The following is a 26,805-nucleotide window of genomic DNA, read 5'->3' on the forward strand; positions in this document are numbered from 1 at the left end:
TTAGAAAAATAGTTTTGTTATATATTGTATTTTTATTTTTAATTAAGCTGGAAATTATGTGAAAATTTATCATAAACATTTTATATAATTTTTTATTATCTAGAATAATAGTATAACTTATAATAAAATAAAATTGTTAAGTTTAAAATTTTGAAGTATTTTATATTTATCTTTATTCATAAATTATTGATCCTAAATAAATTAGAATTTTACTCATTTCTTTTGTCCATGATTAAATGCCTCATATCTGACTAGCACCGTTTTTAAGAGAGTGTATGAATTTATAAAGTAAAGTAGATAGAAAATTAGTAGAATGTGGAGCCTACTACTATATATTGGTTTTATAATAAAATATTAGTGGAATGAAATGAGTTAGTGGAATGTATGATCCACTTACAAAAAGTAGCAAAAGTGAAATAAAACGTTTATTGGTGGACGGATAAAAAAAGAAAGAGGGAACATCATTTTTGGTCCACGAACTTTGCCAAAGAATCATTTTAGGTCCGTGAACTTTGAAAATATCATTTTAGGTCCGTGAACTTTGAGTTAGTATCATTTGAGGTACTTTTTACTATTTCCAAGTTTTTTTGGACGAAAATACTCTCAATACCTTAAAGTTTATATATTTTTAATAAATTTATCATATACTCATATTTTTTTATAAATATCTTTACAATATATTTTTGACAAATTTTCTAAATATAATTTGACCTTAAATATTATCACTTAATTTTGTGACATGCAAGTAAAATTGCTTCTTCAATTTTTTATATTAATTTTTTTAAAAATTGAATAAAGAACTTTTCTTTAATAATAAAAAATTGAATAAAGATCTTTTCTTGCATGTCACAAAATTAAATGATAATATTGAAGGTCAAATTATATTTAGAAAATTTGTCAAAAATATATTGTAAAGATATTTATAAAAAGATCTTTATTCAATTTTTTATTATTAAAGAAAGTTCTTTATTCAATTTTTTTTAAAAAAATTAATATAAAAAATTGAAGAAGCAATTTTACTCACAAAATTAAGTGATAATATTTAAGGTCAAATTATATTTAGAAAATTTGTCAAAAATATATTGTAAAGATATATATAAAAAGATCTTTATTTAATTTTTTATTATTAAAAAAATTCTTTATTCAAATTTTTAAAAACATTAATATAAAAAATTGAAGAAGCAATTTTACTTGCATGTCGCAAAATTAAGTGATAATATTTAAGGTCAAATTATATTTAGAAAATTTGTCAAAAATATATTGTAAAGATATTTATAAAAAATATGAGTATATGATAAATTTATTAAAAATATATACACTTTAAGGTATTGAGGGTATTTTCGTCCAAAAAAACTTGGAAATAGTAAAAAGTACCTCAAATGATACAAACTCAAAGTTCACGGACGTAAAATGATATTTTCAAAGTTCATGGACCTAAAATGATTCTTTGGCAAAGTTCGTGGACCAAAAATGATGTTCCATCAAAAAGAAAAATGAGACATGTAATGATGGATGGATTATGTATTTAAAATATTAATGAACCAAGAAGAAAAGAAAAGAAAAAAATTAAATAAAAGAAACAATGTACATTATACAAATACTCTATCATAAATAAATTGGCACAAATTACAAACAAATAAGAGCAACAATAACAAGCATCCCAATATACAAATACTTAAACAAAAAGTATACAAATGCTCTCATACATAAACTCGACGGAATCACAAACAAATAAGAGAAACAATAATAAATATCGCAACATATTCCTACCAAATCATAATCCAATGATAAAGCTAAATGTTGGGTGAAAATATCAATGTGCCCACACCCAAACTCAACACTGACATCAACAAAACCGAACCACTGCACGGTGGCGCCGATAACGACCCCGGCGGTGAATTAGCGTCCGCCGGCGTCCCACTTCCCGGTGTCAAGGAGCCAGGCGCTCCCGGCACAGAAGAACCCGGTGATCCCGGCGTCGTCGACGAGGAAGGCGATCCCGGTAAATCACTTGCCGGAGCCGGCCCAAACCCTGATCCGGAACCACCCGGAGAAGGCGCTCCTGACGGAGATCCGGGAGAGCCAGCTGGCACCGGAGCTCCACCAGGCTGGCCCGGCGATAACGGAGAGCCAGCTGGCACCGGAGCTCTACCACTAGGATTGCCTGTCGATGACGGAGAGCCAGCTGGCACTGGAACTCCACCACCAGGATTGCCTGTCGATGACGGAGAGCCAGCTGGCACCGGAGCTCTACCACTAGGATTGCCTGTCGATGACGGAGAGCCAGCTGGCACTGGAACTCCACCACCAGGATTGCCTGTCGATGACGGAGAGCCAGCTGGCACTGGAATTCCACCACCAGGATTGCCTGTCGATGACGGAGAGCCAGCTGGCACTGGAACTCCACCACCAGGATTGCCTGTCGATGACGGAGAGCCAGCTGGCACCGGAGCTCTACCACTAGGATTGCCTGTCGATGACGGAGAGCCAGCTGGCACTGGAACTCCACCACCAGGATTGCCTGTCGATGACGGAGAGCCAGCTGGCACCGGAGCTCTACCACTAGGATTACCTGTCGATGACGGAGAGCCAGCTGGCACTGGAATTCCACCACCAGGATTGCCTGTCGATGACGGAGAGCCAGCTGGCACTGGAGCTCCCCCACCAGGATGGCCCGGCGATAACGGAGAGCCAGGAGGTCCGCCTTTCCCTGCGGGCGGAGTCCTGATGGCTAAAACGACGACGGTTAGCTTCTGGCCCTGGTCACAATTAGCCTTGTTGCCGCTGATGAAGTAGAATGGACCAGAGCGGTTGAATTTGAAGACTGAATTCCCGTCGTCGAGTTTGAGCAGAGGATTCGCAACGGTGCAGCTGTCGTAGTCTCCTTTGTTCACCACCAACACCGAATCCGACCCGCTCTTGTATTTGAACACTGCAATAAATAACCAACAATTAGTAGGTAGTTGAGTTACAAAAACAATTGGTGGGAAAGAAAGAGACTCACGAATAGTGTCATTAACTTGAAAGCGCATCCTCGAAGCCCATTGATTGTAGTTTTCTGAAGGTTTCACGACCCATCCATCTTTACCTCCCACCACGAACTGGTAAGAATACGCCGAATATACTAAACAAGAAAACAACACCATAAAGACAAACCAATTTCTCTGCTCATCAGCCATGGCAGATTTTTTTCCCTTTCCCAAGCTATATGCTTAGTTTTCTTGCTATCAATTTATTTAAATAGAAGAAGAAGAAGAAGCTGCCAGATAATATTAAAGGTGAAAGGGACTGAAAGCTGAACCTCAGTAGTGTGGGGAGGGGGGGGGAGTCGTGTGTGGAGTCAAGGATTGGAATCCGTATCCGTTTATGTAGAGTATTCATTCTGTTACCGTTGCGAATTACGAGAAATAAAGTACTCAGCAATAATGTAGTAGCGTTACTAACTCTCACTTTCTTGGCTCCCTCCCTCGCAGTTGATACAAAACTTTTTGGCACGAAATTTAAAAAATGAATATTGATTGTGTTGAATAAATAGATAAAAAAATAAAAAGTAGAGAGAATAAATTTTAAAATGAGTAAAATAAAAAATAAATAAGGTAAGACAGAGTAAAATAAGAAAGATAAAAAAAAGTTACTATATATGAAAATAACTCAACTATAAGGGAACTTCCCGAAATGAAAAAAAGACTTAACTATGAGTAGTGGCGGATTTATGATTTTTCATTTGGGGTGCGATATATAATTATAATCATTCGAAACTTCAAAATCTAACAAATTATTTTTTATTTTATTTAATTTGTTTTCTCACTCAAATTCAGTAATTTTATTTTTATTATTACATCATCATATAGATGTGCATTAGAACAAAATTGGAAAGATAAAAATTAATTAGTTTATGATGAAACAATATGCAAAAGAATCAAAATCTATAAAAATATTAATACGAAACTAACATGATAGGTATGAAAAAAATGCGTGAATTTTTATGGAAAAATAGAAAAAATGAATATGTGTGTGATTTATGAATTGTATTGATTTTAAATGAAATAGAATATTTTAACAACAAAACTAAAAAGATATAAAAATACATGTGATTGAAAAATAAAGATACGTATTGAACGCATTTTAGAAAGCATAAGTTTATATGGGGGCTGGATCCCCTACTGTGGGAGAATCACAGCACCATTTGCCGTGAAGCTAAACGACGCCGCATTAATCAAATTTAAACTTCTTTCATCTTTTCTTCTTTGCTTAAAGTTTAACCATTGATCAAATTTTAACATCTTTATTGTTTTATCTTACAGTTTATCAAAAGAACGTGGCATAGTAGTCTATTTATTTTCTATTGCGATTTTTTAGTGAAATCTGATTCGAGCTTATTTTTCCTAGATTCAGTTATTTTCCGTTGTCTTTAAAATAAATTTGCACTATAGAATAAATTTATTTTGCTCTTTACTCTCTTTACACAAATGCAACACAATTTTAAATTTTGTAAATGATGTTTCTCCTTCACATTATATATAGTAATATTCAAACAATTTTATATATTTTAAAATTTATTAACATATAAATCTTTAAAATTCTAAGATAAAATTTTGATTGTCATTCATAATATGGAGCATAAACATCATTTAATATGGTGGTGTTTAGTTTCCTAGTTAAAATAGTAGCAATATACTCCCTCCGTCCATTAATTGGAGTCCCATTTCTCCATGACACGAGTTTTAAGAAAGTTGTTGGAATGTGTAATAAATGGTGTGTGATAGTGTAATATGGGACCCACCTCTATTGTGTTAAATTTGCTGCCAATATTCGAATTTTGCAGCCAAAATTCGAAATTAAATATGCTTTCAAAAGTGAATTCAATTGCATTTAATATGCTTCCCAATTTCGAAATTTGCTGCCAACCTTAATTCAATTCAATTCAATTCTATTCAAGAGATTCACAATTTAAAACTGAATTTAAAGATTACAGTCAACATATTAAAAAACCCTTCAAATCATAATTCATCAAAAAGTCTTGAAATATGTTCAACATTCAATAACCACAGAACCTGTTATTGTTTGAAAGTACAATGAGGGAAACCAAAAATCAAATTTCTCTCTACAAAAAAATGAGGGAAATTTGAACAACAAAAGGTACAACTTCAAGGCTGCTATTAATACCTCACCTACACTCATTTACTCCACTTCTTATTTTTCTCAATCTGAAAAACTCCCAAAAAATACTCCCAACATTTATGTTGATGTAAATCCCTCAGAAAAAATTCATTATAGGGATGGATATTGGGCAGAGGCAAACCAAACACTTGAATAGCAGCATCAAGAACAATATGGTGAAGTTTCTACTCAAGCACAGCCATGATGGAGTGCTCGCAAGAGGGGCTGTTATGGAGGCAGCAGAGACATTTGAAGTCAGTAGGAAAACCGTGTACAGGCTGTGGAAGGCAGCCAAGGAGCAGATGCAAAGGGGAGAACCTGCAATGATGCAAGGAAAGATTAAAGGATACCATCATGCTGACAAATTTGTACTTGATGAAGAAAAGGTTAGAAACTTATCTACTCTTGAGAGAGCTTCATTGAGGAAAATGGTTGTCAAATTAAATATGAGCAAGAGCACATTAGGTCAGTGGGTAAAGCAAGGAAAACTAAGGCCACATACAAATGCAATCAAACCTGCTCTCACCAATATCAATAAGCTAGCAAGGGTTAGATGGAGTCTTAGTCAACTTCAGCCACAAATTACTCAAGGTAGGGTTCCATATCAAAGCATGCATAATGTAGTGCATATAGATGAAAAATGGTTCTATATGACCAGAGTATCAGACAGGTATTACCTCTTGCCGGATGAGGATGAGCCATATAGGTCATGTAAATCCAAGAGATTCATAACCAAAGTTATGTTTATGTGTGCTGTCAGTAGACCACATTTTGGTCTTGATGGGCAGGCAACATATGATGGTAAGGTGGAAATATTTCCATTCACTGAAGTTATGCCAGCACAGAGGAGATCAAAGAACAGGCCCAGAGGGACCATGGAAACCAAGGCTATCTATTCAGTCACAAAGGAAGTGATGAGGGACTGCCTTATCAACAAGGTATTCAACTTTTTGCATTCTATCAGATCTTAAAAACTCATTAAAGATCATCATTTAGATATGTTATTTTTCTCCATGGCAGATCATACCTGCAATAAAGGTCCAGTGGCCTGTTTGGGCAAGTAAAGATATTTACATTCAGCAAGATAATGCAACCCCACACATAACAGCCATGGACCCAGATTTTCAAGCTGTTGCCAATTCAGATGGATTTAGAATCCAACTAATTCCCCTGATACCAATATCTTAGACCTGGGCTTTTTTAGAGCAATTCAGTCACTGCAGCATGAGAAACCATGCAAGACTGTGGATGAACTTGTGGGGAATGTGTGTTGCTCCTTTGCAGAGCTTTCACCACAAACTCTCAACAAAGTTTTCCTCAGTTTGCAGGCTTGCCTCACTGAAATTATACAGTGCAGGGGTGGAAATGGCTACAAAATTCCACACATCAACAAGGATAGGCTACAAAGAACTGTGGGACTGCCCAATGTTCTTGAGGTGGAGGAGGATGTTGTGAGAGAGGTGCTACATTACTTACAAATGCCAGAGAACAATTATGGGTCAATGTATGAAATAGGCCCTCTGTCAAATGCATTTGGTCTCTAAGTAAGCCAAATGGATGTTTTTTGGAATAGGGTAGTCTGATTTTTTTGGTGTGTTGGTCAGCCCCTATTATTTTTTGGGTTAGGGTCTGAATTTTTTGTTTTTTTGGTGTATAGACATAGTGCAAACCTAATGTAATGCACATATTCAGGATGATGATATAAGACCCTCAGAAAAATTTCATCATAGGGTATGGACCCAAGCCTCCAAACCATTTAAGGGGTGGCTTTTGACTTTACTATATTCAGCACATACTCAGAATAATTTCATCATTTTGCAGCAAGAAAAACCTCCAAACCTTGTCAAGGGGTGGCTTTTTACTCAAAAGAACCAGCACATACAAACATCATCATCACATAAACTCTAAACTGCATATTACACCAAGTATAGCCACAATTCACCATCATAGAACATACTCAGAATAATTTCATCATTTTGCAGCAAATAAAGCCTCCAAACCTATTCAAGGGGTGGCTTTTTACTCAAGATAACCAGCACATACAAACCCCATCATCACAGAAACTATAAACTGCATATTACACCAAGTACTGGCAGAATTCACCATCATAGAAACAACTCAGAATAATCTCATCATAGTTCAACAAGTAAAGCCTCCAAACCTAATCAAGGGGCCACAATTCACTCAAAATAACCAGCACATACATAATCACAGCAACAACCAACAGCACATTAACCAAGATAAAAGCACCAGGGACTAATTTCAATTCACTTCCATCACATATCAGTAGATTCAACCTCCTAACCCAAATTGGGGGTGGCTTAAACAAAATTCATTAACCACAGAACAGCCCAATGCAAAAATTCCACCAACCAACAACAAATTCTATAAACATAGTCAGTCAGACAAGATTAAACCTCCTAACCCAAAATGGGGGTGGCTAAAGCAACAAGGCAAAATATCCCTGCCTAAACCCCCAAAAATCAAACCAAAACATGAATCTCCAAACCCTAGATAGGGGGTGATTCTTACACAACTCACAATTGTTAGAGCAGATCTTTCATGCCAGGCAAGAGAATCAAGAGGATCTCCTTGAACCACTCCTCGCCCTCCACAGGACGCCTCCGCCTCTTCAAGGGACGTGGTTCAGGTACCACGGTGGAGTCAACAAACTCAAAACCCGGTGTTTCAGGGATGATAAGCTCTGAATCGAGCCAAGCATCCGGCGTATCAGGGATGTATAGCTCCGAATCGACCCAAGCATCAGGCGTATCTGGGACAATAAGCTCCGAATCGAGCTTACATTCCACATCTGGTGTTTCAACGGGCATAGATGGCTTAGAATCGGTCGAATCGAGCTTCGATTCCACCATCGGAGTTTCATCAACTACAGTAGACATCGAATCGGTCGAATCGAACCCATTGATGGGGGATAGGGTTTCAGAGGGTCCATACTCCATTTAGGGTAGAGTGAAGAAGAGGATGAGGAGGCGATGGTGGGGAGGAAGAGGAGGCGGGTAGAACTAGGGTTTTTGAATGGGGTGAGAGACCGAGCGAGAGAGAGAAAATGAGAGTGAGAGTGAGAGAGAGTGAGTGAAAAAATTAGATTGTGGGAGGGGGTGTTTTTTAATGGCATATGGCGTAAATAATAGAGAAGAGGGAGGGTAATTAAAATGTCCATTTATGGTAAGTAGAACCGGGACTCCTATTGTCGGACGGACAAAAATGGAAAAACGGGACTTCTATTGCTGGACGGAGGGAGTATTGAAGTGAGGATTTTTGCACGTGTGTCGTGTGCACGTGTTCCTCCTTTCAACAAGATTTATAATTTTCCCACTAATACAACAAATATTACGAAGTATAAGCGGCAAGAGCGGGGTCGAACCACTGAGACTAGGGACCTACTCGAGATTGTTTCTACGACACATTCAGAAAAGTGATCGGCTGCTGCCACGCAACGAGAGGGTTGAGTTTTAACTCCTAGACCTGGGAAATTAAACCTAATCTATTCTATCTACTGGGTCCAGAGAATGGAAATTGCTTGAAATATAAATGCATGCATGATTCGAAACTGAATTTAACTTTGGAAAATTCGCCGAATTTCCTGGGTCAAGCAAATAAATTTCCTAAAACAGCCAGACAACAGATTGTAAGAAAAGCAGCAGAACAGATTTCCCTAAATAGCCTGACAGAAACTGTAAAAGCAAAAAACAAAAGCAAAGCAGATCTGATTCTCTAACCAACTTCCAACTTCATCTTCTTCATGTAACTAAGCTAAAACAGAGTGAAAACAGAGCATTGAACATCATTGACGAACTAAAACAGAGCATGCTTCAAAACCTCTCGTAAACACGAAATTCAAGCTAGAACTAACAGATCTACTCTCCTGGGTCAAGCGGAAAGCAGAATAAACACAGATATACCTTGCATGCATCACCTAAACTAACAGATCTCAGAAATCGAGTACGAGAACAACTAGATCTCAACCTCTAAACTACTGAAAATCATGTAAACATCATGGATCTAAACATCTAAGCCATCAATTGCGAAAAGCATCCAAGAAACATAAGTAAAAACATCATCAACATGAAAGTAAACACCAAAGCTTAATAAAACCAGAAATAAGTCGAGATCCAAAGGCGGAGTCGTCAATTCCTCCGATGAAACTCGAGATCTTACTACATCGTCTCAAAAACGGTAAAGAAAGCAAGGATCCAACGTCGGAGGCGTCAATTCCACCGTCGAAACCATTGAACTAAGCTAAGAAATCAGCAACCAAACTAAACTAAGCTAAGAGAGCAGTGGCGTTAAGCGCCTATGAGAGTTTCCTACCTAAACTACGAGAACGGTAGCGTTAAGCGCTACCGAGAGCTCTCTACCTAAACTACCATAGCGTTAAGCGCTCTTTTTCTTCATTCATGTTGGTCCCTTTATATAGGGAGGTTTCAAGCTCGAATCCCTAGGGTATGCTCTTCATGATTTGACGTTTGTACCCTTAAAATAGGATCTTTTAAATCTGCTCTGCTCCATTTTCCCTGCTCCTGGTAATTGTGTGCGTTCCTGGATTCGGCAGATTTTTCACGCTCCTGGTCTCTTGATAATTCTCCTTGACCTAGCGGATTTTTGACACTTTTTACTCATTTTCTGCTCATTTTGCATCTGCTGAGTCTATTTTCAGCATCTACTTGACCCAACAAATATTTGCACACTTAAGCTCAAATTTGCGCATTATCTCCCCCAAAAAGCATGTAATATTACCAAAAAATAATGCATGAAACGAGCCTTATCGAACTGCTCACACTTAAACCATGCTTGTCCTCAAGTATGAAAGACAAGAAAAAGAAATAAGGCAAGTTTCAATGCATGTACCCCTTTTAACCAACCCTAAGAAAAGAAAACCAAACTAAGACTCCTAGACCTAGGAAAACTTGGACACAGAAAACAGACACGAACACTCATACGGAAAACAACATGACAAAGAAAAACACAAAAACACATAAACGCATAAGCTGGTATTTTTCCTAGCAGTCATCCCCACAAGTTTAAGGTCAATCCAAGCATTTACAGCCTCAGATTCTTCCCCCTCCCTTCTTCTATCTATTCAAGCTGTCAGTTCATCAAGATAGCCTTAAATTTTACCTTCTGTTGGATTCACTTGATCACTCATTCCTCACCAGGGATGTTAGGATCGATTCACTCTTAAGTCAATGACACACCACTGATGCTTCAGGTTATGAGAGTTTCTCCTTTCTACAGTCCCCTTTTCCTTTTAAATCCTGGGTCAGGTTACTATTGCTTCATGCCCTTAGATTTCTTTTTTTTTTCTTCTATTCTCCCTTTTATATATATATTTTTTCCCCTGGACTTCGTCCAGCTTATACCTCCGAATTTTTAGTTTATTTCTCCCCTGGACGTCGTCCAGCTTATACCTCCATTTCCTGGACTCCGTCAAGCTTATACCTCCTTTTCCTGGACTCCGTCCAGCTTATACCTCCTTTTCCTGGACTTCGTCCAGCTTATACCTCCATAACCCATTTTTTCTCCTTTATACTCTACTCCCTAAGCATCAAATGGTTGCCCATTTTTTACATGTTAGCTCAAAGTGTTTAGGCTTATAACTCACTTTATAGTAGGGCTGCACAGCTAGGTTATCTAAGGCATTTTCTATCGTCCTTACTTCATTCAGACCGCTTTTAGTTTGTTAAGGAAAAGAACATCAAAGTTGACGTGTATCCTTTCTTCAATTGCTCTTACTAAGGGAATTTTTGCCTTATTGTATCCACTAGCTCATGCAACACGCAACACACAAACAAAACTGAAAACTCTAAGACTCTTATTCACAGAAAAAGAAAAAAAAGCAAATACTGCACCTATTCCCTCCCCCTCCCACTTCACTCAAGCTTGTCCCCAAGCTATCCTAGTGAAGGGGGGAAATAGGGAAGTATAAAAGACACAAAACAGACCACAAACAAACAAACAACATGCTAGAAACAAAACAAACTTCTCACACTTAGACCGTACACCGGGCTAAGTGAGAGAAGGCTCAACAAACAAAACCAAACATGCAAAAATAAACGCAACCCCTTCTCACACTTAGACCAAAGATTGGGCTAAGTGTGGGAAGTTGCAACACATATGTACAAAACAAAGCATGCTGGCATGGATAAACATAACGGAAAGCAATAATAAACATCGGGTGACCCGGGTTCGATCCCCGGCAACGGCGCCATTTGAAGAGAGGATTTTTGCACGTGTGTCGTGTGCACGTGTTCCCCCTTTCAACAAGATTTATAATTTTCCTACTAATGCAACAAATATTACGAAGTATAAGGGGCAAGAGCGGGGTCGAACCACTGAGACTAGGGACCTACTCGAGATTGTTTCTACGACACATTTAGAAAAGTGATCGGCTGCTGCCACGCAACGAGAGGGTTGAGTTTTAACTCCTAGACCTGGGAAATTAAACCTAATCTATTCTATCTACTGGGTCCAGAGAATGGAAATTGCTTGAAATATAAATGCATGCATGATTCGAAACTGAATTTAACTTTGGAACATTCACCGAATTTCCTGGGTCAAGCAAATAAATTTCCTAAAACAGCCAGACAACAGATTGTAAGAAAAGCAGCATAACAGATTTCCCTAAATAGCCTGACAGAAACTGTAAAAGCAAAAAGCAAAAGCAAAGCAGATCTGATTCTCTAACCAACTTCCCACTTCATCTTCTTCATGTAACTAAGCTAAAACAGAGTGAAAACAGAGCATTGAACACCATTGACGAAATAAAACAGAGCATGCTTCAAAACCTCTCGTAAACACGAAATTCAAGCTAGAACTAACAGATCTACTCTCCTGGGTCAAGCGGAAAGCAGAATAAACACAGATATACCTTGCATGCATCCCCTAAACTAACAGATCTCAGAAATCGAGCACGAGAACAACTAGATCTCAACCTCTAAACTACTGAAAATCATGTAAACATCATGGATCTAAACATCTAAGCCATCAATTGCGAAAAGCATCCAAGAAACATAAGTAAAAACATCATCAACATGAAAGTAAACACCAAAGCTTAATAAAACCATAAATAAGTCGAGATCCAAAGGCGGAGTCGTCAATTCCTCCGATGAAACTCGAGATCTTACTACATCGTCTCAAAAACGGTAAAGAAAGCAAGGATCCAACGTCGGAGGCGTCAATTCCACCGTCGAAACCATTGAACTAAGCTAAGAAATCAGCAACCAAACTAAACTAAGCTAAAAGAGCAGTGGCGTTAAGCGCCTATGAGAGTTTCCTACCTAAACTACGAGAACGGTAGCGTTAAGCGCTACCGAGAGCTCCCTACCTAAACTACCATAGCGTTAAGCGCTCCTTTTCTTTATTCATGTTGGTCCCTTTATATAGGGAGGCTTCAAGCTCGAATCCCTAGGGTATGCTCTTCATGATTTGACGTTTGTACCCTTAAAATATGATCTTTTAAATCTGCTCCTTTCTTCACCTTTTCTGCTCCATTTTTCCCACCCCGGGTAATTTGTGTGCGTTCCTAGGTCCGGCAGATTTTTCACGCACCTACTCTCCTGATAAGTCTCCTTGACCTAGTGGATTTTTGACACTTTTTACTCCTTTTCTGTTCATTTTGCATCTGCTCGGTCAATTTGCAGCATCTACTTAACCCAGCAAATATCTGCACACTTAAGCTCAAATTTGCGCATTATCTCCCCCAAAAAGCATGTAATATTACCAAAAAACAATGCATGAAACGAGCCTTATCAAGTATAATATAAGATTAAGTTGTGAGATTATTTAATAGGAGGGGTTGACTATGACTAATTATTACATAACTACAAATTTATCATGAGTCTCGCAAACCGAACACCCCTATGATAATAAACACAAAACTACTGCTTTTGTCCCAAAAGAATCTACTTTTTTGGTAAGTTTTTCTTTATACCTCTCTCGTATATTTTTTTTCTACCAATTTTACATTCTCTAGATTTCAAAGGTCTAGGAGTGTATAATAAATTATACTAGATTTCTTGTTGAATTTATATATTTTACATGCTAGTAAATTACTAAATGGAGTATATAAAACAGAGTGATCATCATTTACAAATTTCATAATATTACTTCATTCATCCCTTAAAATTAGTATAAAATATTTTCTTTTAGTCTAGCCTTTAAAATTTATCTTGTTACATATGCTACTAAATCTATCTTGTTTAGGCTTTTTACATAAAATAGACTGTACAAATAAATTTATATTGTACCCAACTGATCAAATGACAGGTATGAGAAAGAAAAACACATAACCGAAGAAATAAAAAAAAGATTCAGAATGATTCTTTATATTAAAATTTGAGAGGTGAAATAAACATAAGAAAAAAAATTTAATCTGTTTGGCGAATTTGAATTTATTATGAAAGAGGTGAAAAAAGAATATGAAAGTGCATGAAAAGATGTTAAAATTTTATCAATGGGAAACTTTAAGCAAAGAAGAAAAAAAGAAGTTTAAATTTGATTAATGCGGCGTCGTTTAGCTCCACGACAAATGGTGCTGTGATTCTCTCACGGTAGGGGATCCAGCCCCGGGGAATGGATCCTCTGTTGTGGTGAAAAACACAGCAGAGGGAGCTGTGGTTGAAACGCAGACATATACAAATGAAACGCAGCAAATATGTTATTTTAGATACAAAAGTACGTATATACGCACTCCCCTCTTTCTCTCTTTATAATGCAAAATATGTTATTTTTATTTTGCATCGTTGCTTTTATTTAAATATATTATACAATAAGTAATATTTTTAGTATTTATACAAAAGAAATGATGCAAACTAAAAAAAATTATAAAATAAAATATTGTATTTATTTAAATACTAGTAATAGATTGTTAGTATGATATGATACATATTTGTATATTTAATTTTTAAAATATTTTACTATTTGAGTATTCAAGAATAAAAAATGTTCAAAAAGGATAAAATATGAATATCTGTAATCAATAACTTTTTTTTTTTGAGTTTTTTCAAATTGGAATATTTACATATTTATCCATATCAAATAGTAGGAATAGCTCCAAATAAATTAAAAAATCATGTGTAAATTAATATGAATAAATAAAATATACAAATATTTATTACGTCATTGTTACAATTGTTGGAGTAGCAAATTAGTAGTAGGATAAATATAATTATTTTAATTTAATTACAGATAAAAACTAAAGACAGTTTCCTACGACCAGCGCTGCCATCAATCTGCCGGCGACGCGCACCGTGGCATCCCCCAACCAAGCGCTGCAAAAATCACTCTAATTCTCTTCTTCTACCTCCATCGCAACCCTCTCAATCGATCTCTCTGCATTTTCCACAAATATTTGGGGGTAATATAGATAATTAGGAGCGAAAAATTATGCATTAATCTGTGAGCAAAATCTAATGTGCATACTGATCCTTTGATTTTACTTCCTCATAATTTTGTTATCTGGGGAAGCTATTTCGTTGTAGTTGCTATGCTATTTAATTTTAATTCGTAGGCGGAGTGCAATGCAAACCCTGTTTGATAACCATAAATTTCGTAATATATTTCCATTTTTTATTGTCCTGAGTCCGTCATATATTTGTTCAACGAGATTGTTGGCCTTGTTTTTATCTTCTTGAGTATACATTTATATGCACCGATTTTGGTATGTTAGTGCATTTAATATATTGTTCAATCTGATTTATGCTGTTTCGATTTTGGTCATCAGCTATTTCAGAATTTGGGGTTGTGTTTGATAATTGATATTGAAATGAAGCTCCACTAGTGCTTAAATTCTAGCTATATTCTTGTTCTAGCTTTTGGGGATTTTTTGGATGGAAAAGAAAAGAGTGGATGAACAAGAGCCCCCACCTGCCTCACTGCCTAAAGTTGATAGATTTGGATTTCTAAAGCAGGAAACTAACTCACCTGATGGATTAGCAAAGAGCAGATCAGCTGCAGAGTCTGAGAGGTATGTATAGTGAGGAATCAAATGTAGCTGTAGCTTTTATGGTGATTAATTATTTCATACCCCAAATGTCACTTTATTTAATCTGCATTCTGTTTTTTCTGATGATCTAGATTGTCCGTTCACAGTTATCTGCTAGACCTATCGTAACAGAATCATATTCTACACTCTAGTTTCAAGCCCTTAGATTTGACACTCATACATTTCTGGAACCTAGTATGAAGAAAGAACTGAGTTGAGTTAGCTTATGATAAAGATAATTTCTGGGCAACAGATAAACTTAGGTCAAATCTGAGCAAAACCCGTTCACTGTAAAAGGGGTGAGTTCAATAATCTAACCAAAACTCCACTACATTTTCTAACATATTCCGGCCTCTGAAAATATAAATTTAGTACCTCACCTTTGTGACTTGTTCCAAATCTGACATTTAATCAAAGTCCTAAAAATTGATGTGGAATACCAAATACTACATGGAGAATCTTGCGTTGACTAACATTCGTAAATGACACCCTTTCCATTGAAGCAACATCGTTTTATGTTAAAAAATTAAAACCAAATGTAAAACAATGTCATTTTCAATAGGATCCAGACACTCCATATCATTTTAGTTTATCTGATTTTGCTTTGAAACAAGTCATACAATAAAGTTCTTGTTAGAATGATGAATTTACCCTTTAAAAAAAGAAAACTCTCCAAGAGCAGTTTCTCCGTCCAGATTAAACTGTGGCATAGAGGTTTATGGTTTGAACTCTATGAATGTTTGGAGTATTGTTACTTTGTTCTTAACTGATAATTGGGAAACACACTACTGCACTAAGTAAAGTATTATTTTGAATTGGGAAGAAAGAAAAAACCCAAAATTGAAGGTACAAATCCTCCTTATACTTGTGAACCAGAAATCTTCATAAATATTTTTAACTTGCCAAAGAGATAACAAACAGATCCATCAAGGCTGGACTTGACAGTGATTTGCAAAAGGAGTCTGTTATATTTCAAAGAGCACCTTGCTGAGAACTATATTGATGCGTTTGCTTGTTATACATTTTTGTTGATGCTGTTCAAACATCATAATGCTATCACATTAACATTCATTTCCAGGGAGGAAAAAAGAATTAAGAAATGGAGAAAGATGATAGGGGTTGGAGGAAGTGATTGGAAGCATTATGTTCGAAGGAAACCCCATGTTGTCAAAAGGAGAATAAGGAAAGGAATTCCTGACTGTCTAAGAGGACTTGTTTGGCAACTGATATCTGGAAGTCGTGACCTCTTGCTCATGAATCCAGGTGTTTATGAGGTTAAACTTTGTGACCTTTTATGCCAATTATACATGGGATTTTTAAGAGAATATAAAGTTAAAAACCCTAAAGATGTTATGTGATATCCTTGAATTTGTTGTATGATATCGAATGTAACACAAGTAGGTGTTGTCAGTGATCTGCATCCGAGTTTACCATCATAGGGTGTGACCAAATCAACAGTCGGAATGGCACGGGGTGATCGGAGTGGAGAAGTGGATGTTCGCTGTTTTATTTATATGAGTGCTCCCTTGAACCAGTGCCATTAGTTGGCGTATGAGAAATTAATTTAGGATTTCACCTAATTGCTAATTTGCTAGAAACGTGCAGTTATACCTGATAATATATTACTGTCTGAGATATTTTTGTCCCGTCTAATAAACTATCCATCCCGCAAATACTTTTAGTTATGAACAATCCATTTAATTCATGGCATGATATACACGTACTCTGTCAACTTGTGTAGAGAAGGATATCTGATTGACTATAGTTACATAGTAGCTCCTTTATATAAATGGTGGCTGGATCACCCAATCGATCTGAAGCATTGGGCGACATCTTGTGCTTCTTAATCTTAAATTCTCAATGTTTGTGCATTTTGAACACCTCATTGGAGTTTGATTTACTTCACGTGAAAGTATTAGAATTGTCATTTCTTTATGATGCTTGAATGCTGGACAGCCTGGAACTATACTATTTTTCCATGTCTCTTTATTAATTTTAATGAACTTGGTTCTGTTGGATTACAATTTTCTTCATGCTTCTTTGTTGTGAACTGATGAATGTTATTTAAGCAAGTCTTTATATTAACTATCCAATCATACTGATTTGTTTATTTTCTCTGCAGCAACTAGTCATATATGAGACGTCTGCTTCTGAACTAGATATTATCCGAGATATTTCTCGTACATTTCCTTCACATGTTTTCTTCCAGCAGAGGCATGGTCCAGGTCAAAGATCTCTTTATAATGTTTTAAAAGCTTACTCTGTATATGACAGAGATGTTGGATATGTACAGGTTGGTATTATTTTCAGCTTATCAACATATCTACCAGTTTTTGTTTCTCACCTTATACAAATTGTGTTTAATGCAGGGCATGGGATTTGTCGCAGGTCTCTTGCTTCTTTATATGAGTGAAGAAGATGCATTTTGGTTACTGGTAGCACTTCTAAAAGGAGCCGTGCATGCTCCTATGGAAGGAATGTATTTGGTAAAGTTTAATTAAGTACTTTCATCAATTCATTTTCAGCAACCTATTTCATAAGTCATAACCTGGGAATGAATGTTGGGTGTGTGTTGGCAAAAGACCTTTTAGAACATCATTAGGCAAAATGAATAAACAATTTCCAATTTTTCACAACTTTTATATGTGTTCATGCCATTGGAGATTAAATAATAGTGGTAAGTTCTTGAAGAGAATGTTATTTAGAAGAGAAGGTTTATGTGGTGCCCCACCCCATGTATTATTAAAAATGGATATGGCCCAAAAATGGGACGGGGGAGTATCATATAATTTTGACGTGACATAAATAACTAGCAAAATCCTAAATGAAATTTAATGGAGAAAATCAGTCCAAACACTCATCTGAAGAACTGTATTTGCACATTCTCAATCTCACAGGCTCACATGCGTGATATAATGGAAGATATTTCTGGCAGGGCACTGAACTAAAATCAAACTTCTTAAGATTATTTTTTATTTTAAAGACGTAGCCAGTTTTTGTCACTCCTGCTGAACCTATTTGATCCCACCTCAACTATCTCTCTTTCATGCTTGCATTGTATTGATTGGGGCTTCATTTTCAGTTACATTTGCATTTTCCTGTATTTTAGTTGATAAGTTTCTGAAACTCATGCCATGCATGCCTTTCATGGCAATATCTATTATTATTTCTTGAATTAATGTGTTGTGCAATGTAATGCATAAGTAGTTAACTCAAAAATATCAAGCTAAAAATATATTACTATTATATTTTGTTTGATCGAATTAAAAGTTGTATGGGAAGTCGAAAGATTATGGAGGGAAGGAAATACATATTGCCCTACCTTTTCTGGGGGGAATATGAATTCACATTCTTTAATCTGTTTTTTATTTAAATGGTCACAATAATTTTGATGTATTGATGAAATTCATGCATTTGTGCAGGTTGGTTTGCCGCTTGTGCAGCAATATCTTTTCCAGCTAGATCAGTTAGTCAGAAAGCACTTACCGAAGTTGGGAGAGCATTTTACTCAAGAAATGATAAACCCTAGCATGTATGCTAGCCAATGGTTCATAACCGTTTTTTCCTACTCATTCCCATTCCACTTGGCTCTTAGGATTTGGGATGTCTTTCTTTTCAAGGTTAGTTATCACTTTTTTTTTATATATTGCAAATCAGCTATCTTACGCTATCCCTAAAATTTGCTGATTGTAATTTGTCATTTTTTCCCCAGGGCGTCAAGATTGTCTTCAAAGTTGGTTTAGCACTACTAAAATTCTGCCATGATGATCTGGTAGAGTTATCCTTCTGAATCCTCACAATTTTATATCTTTCTTTTGGATTTTGATGACGATTTATGTATTTTAACAGGTGAAGTTGCCTTTCGAAAAACTTATCCATGCACTACGGAATTTTCCGGAAGATGCTATGAATCCAGATATTTTATTACCAATGGCTTACTCTATAGAGGTTAGCCCTTACCCCACCCCAACACTACTTGACTATTGCCTGCTGGTCGGTTAGAGTGAAAAAGACATGTTGAGTTGTGCATGTATGCATTTATGTGAACCTTCAATATAATGATTGGCATACTTGGGTTTATATAAGGCCAACAACTGATACATCAAATAGGTGAAACAGAATAATCCACTCACCATATGCTTGTTGCCTAGTATTACTACTATATAACTCTACTAATGTACACAATTGCACCTCAATTAGGTGTCCAAGCGATTGGAGGAATTGAAGGAGGAATATGAGAAACAGCACGGGAAACTGTCCGAGCGTGTTAAACAGAGGCTGCAGCAGACATCTTGAATGACGACGATGCATCCTAATGGCAACAAGCATTGTTGCTGGGCGAAGTATTTGTCTTGCATGCACGAGGTTTTAGATTGATTGATCAGTTTTTTAAAATTGTACAAAAGCCTGAATCTGATGCTTGTATTTTACATTGCTGGGTGTGCTTGTCAATTGAAATTTGGCAATTTGAGAGGGATTATCTATTTATGAGGTACCGACTCATTTATAAACTAGGATGTTGAAATTTCCATACTACCCAAAAAGATATACATAAACGTACAAATGAGGCACTACATCAAACATATAAAGCCTGTTTGAATAAGGTTTCTCCACTTCAATCATAAAAGCAACCATCTATCTATAAAATATTTTATAAGAATGAATCATGCTAGAAACATCAGGCAATAATCAACCGTAAACAAACGAAAAAATATACAAGCACAAAAAAAATGGAAAAAAGGAGAAGGAAGAGCAAGAATCCCAGCAGTTGCACCAATCTACTTCCTTTTGCTCTAGCTGGTTGCCGAGCAAATCATTAGTTGCTAGGTAGAAGTTCGTGTTTCCCGGGATTTCCTCTTCAGAAGAAGTTCATCAATATTGCTTGCTCTCTGACTTTGGCTCTTGACTGTCACTTTTATCAGTATCATAATTATCACGCTGTGAATCCATATGAGCGCCACTTGCTTGCGTTCTTCTGTGCCTTCGATCCTGGACAATTCAAGCACAACAAAAAACACAACCATGTATCATGATTATAAGGTAGAGACAATGGTCTAAGCAGCGGTTAGCAAATGAATTTTAAAATATCCAAAGATTATCACGAAAGAAGAAAACAACATATCTACTCCTGAGAAACTCTCTGTCATGGCCGCCTTGGTCTCATAAAATGAGCTAAGCAAAATACACCATACTCTAACTTCGTCCTCCTCAACTAGCAACACAAGATACTCCACATTTAGTTGGCATAAGTCAGACGCTAACCTCTCTAGGTATGGGATATTCTTCTGATTCAAGCATTCGGACAACTTGACTCATCCGAGGTCTCTTGTCAGAATCTGGATCGACACATCTCAAAGCAGTCAAAAGTGCCCTTTTGAGGGCTCGAGTAGATGGTCTTGTGTCAATGTTTGGATCTACTACTTCCTCTGATCGCCTACTTCCAACCATCACTTTTAGCCAGTCAACTAGATTAACCTGTGATGACTCAAGAATTTCAGTCGAATACAGTGCTAACTCAGAATTATAAGTGCACCGTGTGATTCTATCAGTTTCAAAATAAGTTGTGACTGATTTTTGTCTAACAGAAGATTAAGCTTATAATGATCATATAGAGGAATGCACCCCATGATTCTGTCAGTTTCAAAATAATTATAAAGAAGACAGATAACAAATATTTTTATCATACTTTCTAAGAAGCTTAAGCATATCTAATTAGAAAATAAAAATTATAATACTTTGGCTGCATAAGCTCCATATGATATTTGGCAGTAAATCTACGAAACATGCATTCCTATTTGGTTGTTTTTTTGGGTGCGGCTCTGTTTACCTCTGGAGCAGGTCGCCCATAGTCAACCGGATCTCTTCCAGTAATTGCTTCCAGTAGTAAAACCCCAAAACTATAAACATCACTCTTCTCATTTAGAAGGCCAGTATTTGCATATTCAGGGGCAACATACCTGAAAATCATTAGAAAAATAACCTATTTAAAATACTGTAAAGACAACCTTTCTAAAGTTGGTGAGCATTGGAATACAGAAACTTACCCAAACGTACCCATCACCCGAGTTGTGATGTGACTTTTTCCTGCACCAAGCAGTTTGGCCAGGCCAAAATCAGAGACCTTAGCATTGAACTCTTCATCAATCAGAATGTTGCTGGATTTTATGTCCCGATGAACAACTTTTGGTTCAATTGCCTCGTGCAAGTAGGCAAGACTGCCAGAAGCACAATACGATGGCATTATTTTTCAGTAAAGAAGGGAAATTACAGTCATAGATTTTGATGGAGGGATAACAGGCGAGATGAAAACGCAGATTAACCAACTTACGCTTTAGCAGTGCCGAGGAGGATCTTCATCCGGGCCTCCCATGTAAGATATCCATGATGGCGCATAGCTCCATGAAGCCACTGTTCTAAATTGGCATTGTTAACATACTCATAGACTAGCATCCTGAAATGACAATGTGAGAGCAGTATAAAATGATTATATATAAGCCAGTCCTAAATACTTTAGAGCTCATAATGGATCTGTCACGTTAGTTTGGAAGCAACCGCTATAGTTACATCTACACTTCTAAAATTTAAAAGGTGTATGCATCATCAACAAACAACTTCGAGTTGAATAAGTCCTATTGCCCTTTATTTAACAAAATTATATTATGTCAAAGGGAAATTTGCAGCTTTAGAAATTGATGACAAAATAGTACCTATGAGTTCCTTCGATACAGTATCCCAAAAGTCGAACCAAATTTTTGTGCCTCACATGGCCAATAGCTTCAACCTCCACTCCGAATTCCTTTTCTGCTTGACCTCTGAGTGGAATAAAAAAATGTATTAAAACATAAAACGGACAAAAGGTTCCAAGTTCTTTTGCAACTAACTCCAAGATTGTACTAGAATGCGAAATGGGATTTAGAACTTACAGGTTGTTGAGGAGCTTTTTAACAGCCACCTGAGTACCGTTAATAAGCTGTCCTCGATAAACAACTCCGTATCCACCCTCTCCAAGAATATTCTCCTTTGAAAATCTATTTGTGGCGAGCTCAAGGTCTCTTAAAGTAAACCAATGACCCCAACCCAAATGCGAAAACTCAGGCAGACCACTTAAAGGAGAAGGAGCAGTTATTGGATGCGACGAGGATGGTTTGTACGACGCAAAAGTCCCCGAACTCCCTTCCTCGCCTGATTGTGACCCGCAAATATCTTTATCAATATGACGGAACGAGCCTGACTGGCTGCTGTTATCTGCATTTTTTGCCTTTTGCATCCCAAGATGAACCAAGACCCTGTCTGATTCTTTGTCACTTGATTTATCTTGAATGGTGAGAAGAATTCCATCGCGTGGAGCAAATTCCTCGGTCGACACCTGCTCTACCCGTACTTCTTTAATTTCTTTTGAAACAGTAGGTATCTGGCTAAGAGGACGCCTTTCCTGAGCCCTTCTTAGTTTCTTTTGCGAGGTAAGATAGTATGTCAACACAAAGAGGATAATCACGATCAATAGCCCTACAATTATTCCGATAAATTCCCAAACCTTGATGCCCGAACCCCCAACGTTCTTTGAGAGCTCAGCATTAAGGTCAGAAGCCATCCTTGACAATGTCAAAGAACCACTACAAGGAGAAGGCAAAATAGGTAATCAACAATAGTGTTTTGAGCACTATTTTGCATTAACATTTATACTTCACCACAGTTTTACATTTACATCACAATCTTCCCTTCAACCTTTTTTCACAGCCTAATTGAAGCTAAAACTCATTTATAGCAATGACATTTGCTGCCACTCGACGACACAAGACACATTGTGGAAGTATTATCTAGACAATTACTAAATCTGATATAAGCAAGGAATGAAGGGCACGAAAAGGCAGCAAACGAGAAAGTGAGCTCTCAAATCAATTATTGAGCTCCTCATTTCAGACACCCATAACCTTTTTTCTCAACTTCTTTGTCACTTGTAAAGGTTCTTGGACAGTTGCTTCTAGATGGAAAATTACTAATGCACAATAGTAAACATGACTAAAGCTACAAGAAAGCAACACTAAACCTGATGCAGATTCACAAAAATCAGGTTTCAAAGAAACAAGTTTAGTTTAACATGCCTCTAAAGAATACAGCATTACATGTGAGGTAAATGCAAAAACAGAAGTATAGAATCGCAATATGATCAACCAATCATTACAAGAAAAGAAAAGCAGATCAACAAAACACAATTTTGAAGAAGACCACTAATTTTATGCCAGTCTAACAAAAGCAAAACTCTTTTTACCTGGAACTACTTTATTACATGAATCTTAACCAAGAATCCAAAGCTTATTGTAATACAAAAAAGAGACATTTCGTGATATCTGAAAAAACTTAGCTCTTACCTTTATAACAACTGGATACAAGAAAGAAACCTCTGAAAGCCCAGATCTTGAGAGCCCCTTTTCCACAGTACAATTTTTTTTCAAACTACAAAAGAAAGACCAAGTCTTTAACAACAGATCTCTACCCCAGATAGCTCTATAATCACCCACAATGCCATTTCAAGAAACTTCAAGTGATAAAAGAAAAATGAAATCTTTTTCATCCATAAACCCTTGAAAATTAGTAGATTGCAAATCTGGGTGAATCTTACATATGGGAATTGAGAAAAACACACAAAATGTGAGTGGTGGGTGTTCCACACTTACCCAGATAACAACAAAGAAAGTGTCTTGGTTGCAGAAGCGGCATATGTGAATAGAAGAATGGTAAACGCTGCTGAAATGAATTAAAAATGGTAGAGTAGTAATGAATTGCCAATTGTTGTCTGCGGTGGTTTCAGGAAAGGAATATGAATATATGATCAATTGATCATGGTGGATATACACATTAAATATATATTGATATTGATAAATACATTAAACAAATGAGTGAGAAAGAAGGACTAGTTGAGTTTTCAGAGGTAGATGATGAGGAAAAGGCGTCAGTAACACTTAAAAACACAGCACAGAGAAACGGTAATAAAACACAAACAGTAAAACGGAAGCAAGCATACATTTTGGATTTTCTTATATTCATTTATACACACACAAATGGTATAGTGGTTCTTGATATTTTTCCTGAGCTCACTACTCTATCCACAAGAGAAAGGGAATTACCTAATCATGTGCATTTTTTGTCCTTGATTGTTTGAATTAATTTCGAATAAGGGATAAAACATAAAGACAGCAATGCTGAATGCTGACCTTGAAACAATAAATATTGATATGGTAACTGCATTTGTCATCCTTGAACTCTCTTTACTGCTTATTATTTCCTTAAATTCATTCAATATTGAAGTTGACCGGCAAAGTTAGAACCGCCATTTCGTCTTCTTGGTTACTACTTGTAATTTAATTACTTTTAATGCTACAAGTAAATTAAAAGTATCCATAAATCAACTAATTGTCCTCATAAAAACAAAAATTGTAGATATATACGCGTGCAAGCACAGTTTTGCAGCTGTCAGCAAACATAGAACTGTCCTCCTATTTTAGGGAATTCTAAGAGTGTCCACTATAGGCGGACCACCCCAGTAACCCCATAGCCTTGCCCCTTTTTTTTTTCACCGCCCCAATTAATTTATCCGCGCCCACAAAAAACCTTGTTCGCAGCTATAAGGTGGACACTTCCAATAGCCTTAAAATTTTTATCCACTTATCATTTTATTTTTTTCGTCTATATTAAATCAATTAAAATTATCGGAATGTAAATAATTAGAAAACGAGATAATTGAGACTGAATATTCGTTGTATTGGAAACGGTAAAATTATACTACGAACATTTAAACACAATACACATAAAAACCGCCACCGTCTACTCGGTGGCGGAATCGGATTCCTCCTCCTCTTCTCCGCCACCTCCCCCGCTGCCGCCGGCCGCCCCAGTAAAACCCTCATCAGACAAGCCTAGTCGGCGCTGAATCTCGCCTATGAGTTTCCAGTATATACCCTTGATGACCGGGTCGGTTGCGGTCTCGTAGAAACGACAGTTGTCCTACAGTTGTTTGAACAACTGCACATCTATGTTCTTCCTCAAGACCTCGTGGGGACTAGGGGCCATGGGCTGCGGGATGTGCAATCCAGACGCGGAAGACGATAGGCGGGAGGAACTTCCAGCGACTCTAGCACTTCGGACAGAGGTCGTTGTCCCGGAGGGCGTGGGCTCCTAGAGTGTGTAGCGGATGGCTCTTCGGTTTGCTCGTCGTTGAGGTCGAATGATTGCGAGCCGTTGTCGCTGCTGTAGTCCCCGGCTATGTTGTGTCTAGTACGCTTCGCCCCAGGAGCTCCTGCCCGCTCTTGCGCACAGATGGCCATGAATTTCGAATAGTGCTCGAGAACAAGATACTCCTCCCACATAGTGAACTTTCGGACATTGACAGCGCCTTCACGTCGACTTCGCTTCGGCCACTCTCAGCACTGAGCAGGTTGTTCTCGTATATGCTCGCGAACCGCTTGGTGGCATGCAGAATCCTAGACCATTTTTTGCGAAGTTGCTCCCCATCACGCGGTCTGGCGCCTCGAGGTTTGAACTCGTTGTATGGCGCTGTCAATGTCCGAAAGTTCACTATGTGGGAGGAGTATCTTGTTCTCGAGCACTATCCGAAATTCAGGGCCATCTGTGCGCAAGACCATTTTTTGCGAAGTTGTTCCCCATCACGCGGTCTGGCGCCTCGAGGTTTGAACTCGTTGTATGCCAACAGGACGCGCTTCCAAAAGCTCCCCTCGGTCTGATCGGTGCCCACTATGGGGTCCGATGTGACGGCATCCCATGCTCGCGGAACAGCAAGGGACTCCGCTTTGGTGTAGTGCACGGCCCGTCCACCCCCTGCTGCCGCCGCGGCTGCCGCCTCTTCCGCTGCCACTGCTTTCACCCGCCGCCGCCACCGCCGGCGTGTCCGGTACGCTCGGACTAAGCAGACCCATCAACGTCTCTAGTGCGTCTGGATTTGCATCGGTTAAATGAGATTGACTGGAATGCAAAGGGGTCTCCGGCCGCGGATGGTTAAGCGCGTCGAGGTTGGGTCTGTAATCTCCAAACGCCGAGCGGCTCAAATTCCTCTGAAAAGGTTGGGGCGTGGGGCTCGACCTCCACGGCTGAGATGGAGGAGGAGTTGGACTCGATCCCCACGGAGGGGAAGTTTGACTCCAACCCCACGGCTGGGAAGGATAGTCGCCATATCCCGACGGCTGGGAAGGATAGTCGCCATATCCCGATTCGTCAGTGTCGGGTGATTCGTCGTCTCCACCGTGCATTTTTAGAGAGTGAATGAATGGAGAGTGTGTGAAAAGGGTGATGGAGGAGTGGTATTTATATTACAATTTTCGGAAATAAATAAATTTTCACCAGGGCGATCGGCGCGCCGATCGCCGGCGCACTATAGGCCGGCGCGTCCTCGCACAACTTTCTCCGAAGGGCCTTCCGCCCCGTAAATGCCGTCCGCCTCGGGGTGGACGTCCTCCGCACTATAGATCGGCGGAGCGGCGACGGGAAGGGGGCGACCGGCGCGCTGCCCCTATAGTCCCCCGCCCCCGCCCCGCCCCTATAGTGGATACTCTAATTACTCCATATCATTAAGTTTTGGGTGTCTTCTCCCTAAAAAAAATTAACACGCCTTCTTTCTAATAAATAATGCG

General features: G+C 37.9%; 4 protein-coding genes across 7 annotated transcripts; 2 read left to right on the forward strand and 2 right to left on the reverse strand.

Moving 5' to 3' along the window:
- Nucleotides 1–1,585: 1,585 nt before the first annotated feature.
- On the reverse strand, nt 1,586–3,291 carry LOC121757039 (early nodulin-like protein 1). Of its 2 annotated transcripts, XM_042152507.1 has the most exons (3): nt 3,005–3,291; nt 2,369–2,932; nt 1,586–2,266 (listed from the first exon to the last, which is right to left on the reverse strand). In XM_042152507.1, exons 1-3 carry the CDS (start codon nt 3,177–3,179, stop codon nt 1,794–1,796), a joined length of 1,212 nt encoding a protein of 403 aa, XP_042008441.1. In that variant the 5' UTR covers nt 3,180–3,291; the 3' UTR covers nt 1,586–1,793. The 2 variants fall into 2 exon arrangements, with proteins under 2 accessions (XP_042008441.1, XP_042008440.1); XM_042152506.1 differs by having other exon boundaries at nt 1,586–2,932; nt 3,005–3,286.
- Nucleotides 3,292–5,279: 1,988 nt separating this feature from the next.
- LOC121757809 lies at nt 5,280–6,704 on the forward strand. Its single transcript, XM_042153289.1, has 3 exons — nt 5,280–6,098; nt 6,181–6,291; nt 6,375–6,704. Exons 1-3 carry the CDS (start codon nt 5,280–5,282, stop codon nt 6,702–6,704), a joined length of 1,260 nt encoding a protein of 419 aa, XP_042009223.1.
- Nucleotides 6,705–14,385: 7,681 nt separating this feature from the next.
- On the forward strand, nt 14,386–19,651 carry LOC121758484 (ecotropic viral integration site 5 ortholog-like). 3 transcript variants are annotated; one of them, XM_042153875.1, is made up of 9 exons: nt 14,386–14,536; nt 14,903–15,145; nt 16,242–16,437; nt 17,286–17,456; nt 17,533–17,649; nt 18,586–18,783; nt 18,876–18,935; nt 19,013–19,111; nt 19,364–19,651. In XM_042153875.1, exons 2-9 carry the CDS (start codon nt 15,009–15,011, stop codon nt 19,457–19,459), a joined length of 1,074 nt encoding a protein of 357 aa, XP_042009809.1. In that variant the 5' UTR covers nt 14,386–14,536; nt 14,903–15,008; the 3' UTR covers nt 19,460–19,651. The 3 variants fall into 3 exon arrangements, with proteins under 3 accessions (XP_042009809.1, XP_042009808.1, XP_042009810.1); XM_042153874.1 differs by having other exon boundaries at nt 14,991–15,145; XM_042153876.1 differs by having other exon boundaries at nt 15,090–15,145.
- A 15-nt stretch (nt 19,652–19,666) lies between these two features.
- LOC121758483 (probable receptor-like protein kinase At5g18500) lies at nt 19,667–24,189 on the reverse strand. The gene is made up of 9 exons (XM_042153873.1): nt 23,839–24,189; nt 23,533–23,617; nt 22,087–22,776; nt 21,871–21,975; nt 21,492–21,614; nt 21,208–21,378; nt 20,991–21,120; nt 20,426–20,638; nt 19,667–20,152 (listed from the first exon to the last, which is right to left on the reverse strand). Exons 3-9 carry the CDS (start codon nt 22,752–22,754, stop codon nt 20,036–20,038), a joined length of 1,527 nt encoding a protein of 508 aa, XP_042009807.1. The 5' UTR covers nt 22,755–22,776; nt 23,533–23,617; nt 23,839–24,189; the 3' UTR covers nt 19,667–20,035.
- Between the last annotated feature and the right edge of the window lie 2,616 nt (nt 24,190–26,805).

The sequence above is a fragment of the Salvia splendens genome, chromosome 12 (genome assembly GCF_004379255.2).
Source record: "Salvia splendens isolate huo1 chromosome 12, SspV2, whole genome shotgun sequence".
NCBI classification, from domain to species: domain Eukaryota; kingdom Viridiplantae; phylum Streptophyta; class Magnoliopsida; order Lamiales; family Lamiaceae; genus Salvia; species Salvia splendens.

What these genes read in the sequence shown, in the direction of transcription:
- LOC121757039 (XM_042152506.1), bottom strand. Translation starts at nt 3,179, where the DNA reads ATGGCTGATGAGCAGAGAAATTGGTTTGTCTTTATGGTGTTGTTTTCT. An exon ending in TCAAGTTAATGACACTATTC is followed by an intron (nt 2,933 to 3,004) that starts GTGAGTCTCTTT and finishes TATTTATTGCAG; the next exon opens with TGTTCAAATACAAGAGCGGG.
- LOC121757809 (XM_042153289.1), top strand. Translation starts at nt 5,280, where the DNA reads ATGGATATTGGGCAGAGGCAAACCAAACACTTGAATAGCAGCATCAAG. An exon ending in GGGACTGCCTTATCAACAAG is followed by an intron (nt 6,099 to 6,180) that starts GTATTCAACTTT and finishes TCTCCATGGCAG; the next exon opens with ATCATACCTGCAATAAAGGT. An exon ending in TGGACCCAGATTTTCAAGCT is followed by an intron (nt 6,292 to 6,374) that starts GTTGCCAATTCA and finishes AGAGCAATTCAG; the next exon opens with TCACTGCAGCATGAGAAACC.
- LOC121758484 (XM_042153875.1), top strand. Translation starts at nt 15,009, where the DNA reads ATGGAAAAGAAAAGAGTGGATGAACAAGAGCCCCCACCTGCCTCACTG. An exon ending in GAGATGTTGGATATGTACAG is followed by an intron (nt 17,457 to 17,532) that starts GTTGGTATTATT and finishes TGTTTAATGCAG; the next exon opens with GGCATGGGATTTGTCGCAGG. An exon ending in GGGATGTCTTTCTTTTCAAG is followed by an intron (nt 18,784 to 18,875) that starts GTTAGTTATCAC and finishes TTTTTTCCCCAG; the next exon opens with GGCGTCAAGATTGTCTTCAA.
- LOC121758483 (XM_042153873.1), bottom strand. Translation starts at nt 22,754, where the DNA reads ATGGCTTCTGACCTTAATGCTGAGCTCTCAAAGAACGTTGGGGGTTCG. An exon ending in CTCCTCGGCACTGCTAAAGC is followed by an intron (nt 21,379 to 21,491) that starts GTAAGTTGGTTA and finishes TGCTTCTGGCAG; the next exon opens with TCTTGCCTACTTGCACGAGG. An exon ending in CGGGTGATGGGTACGTTTGG is followed by an intron (nt 21,121 to 21,207) that starts GTAAGTTTCTGT and finishes AATGATTTTCAG; the next exon opens with GTATGTTGCCCCTGAATATG.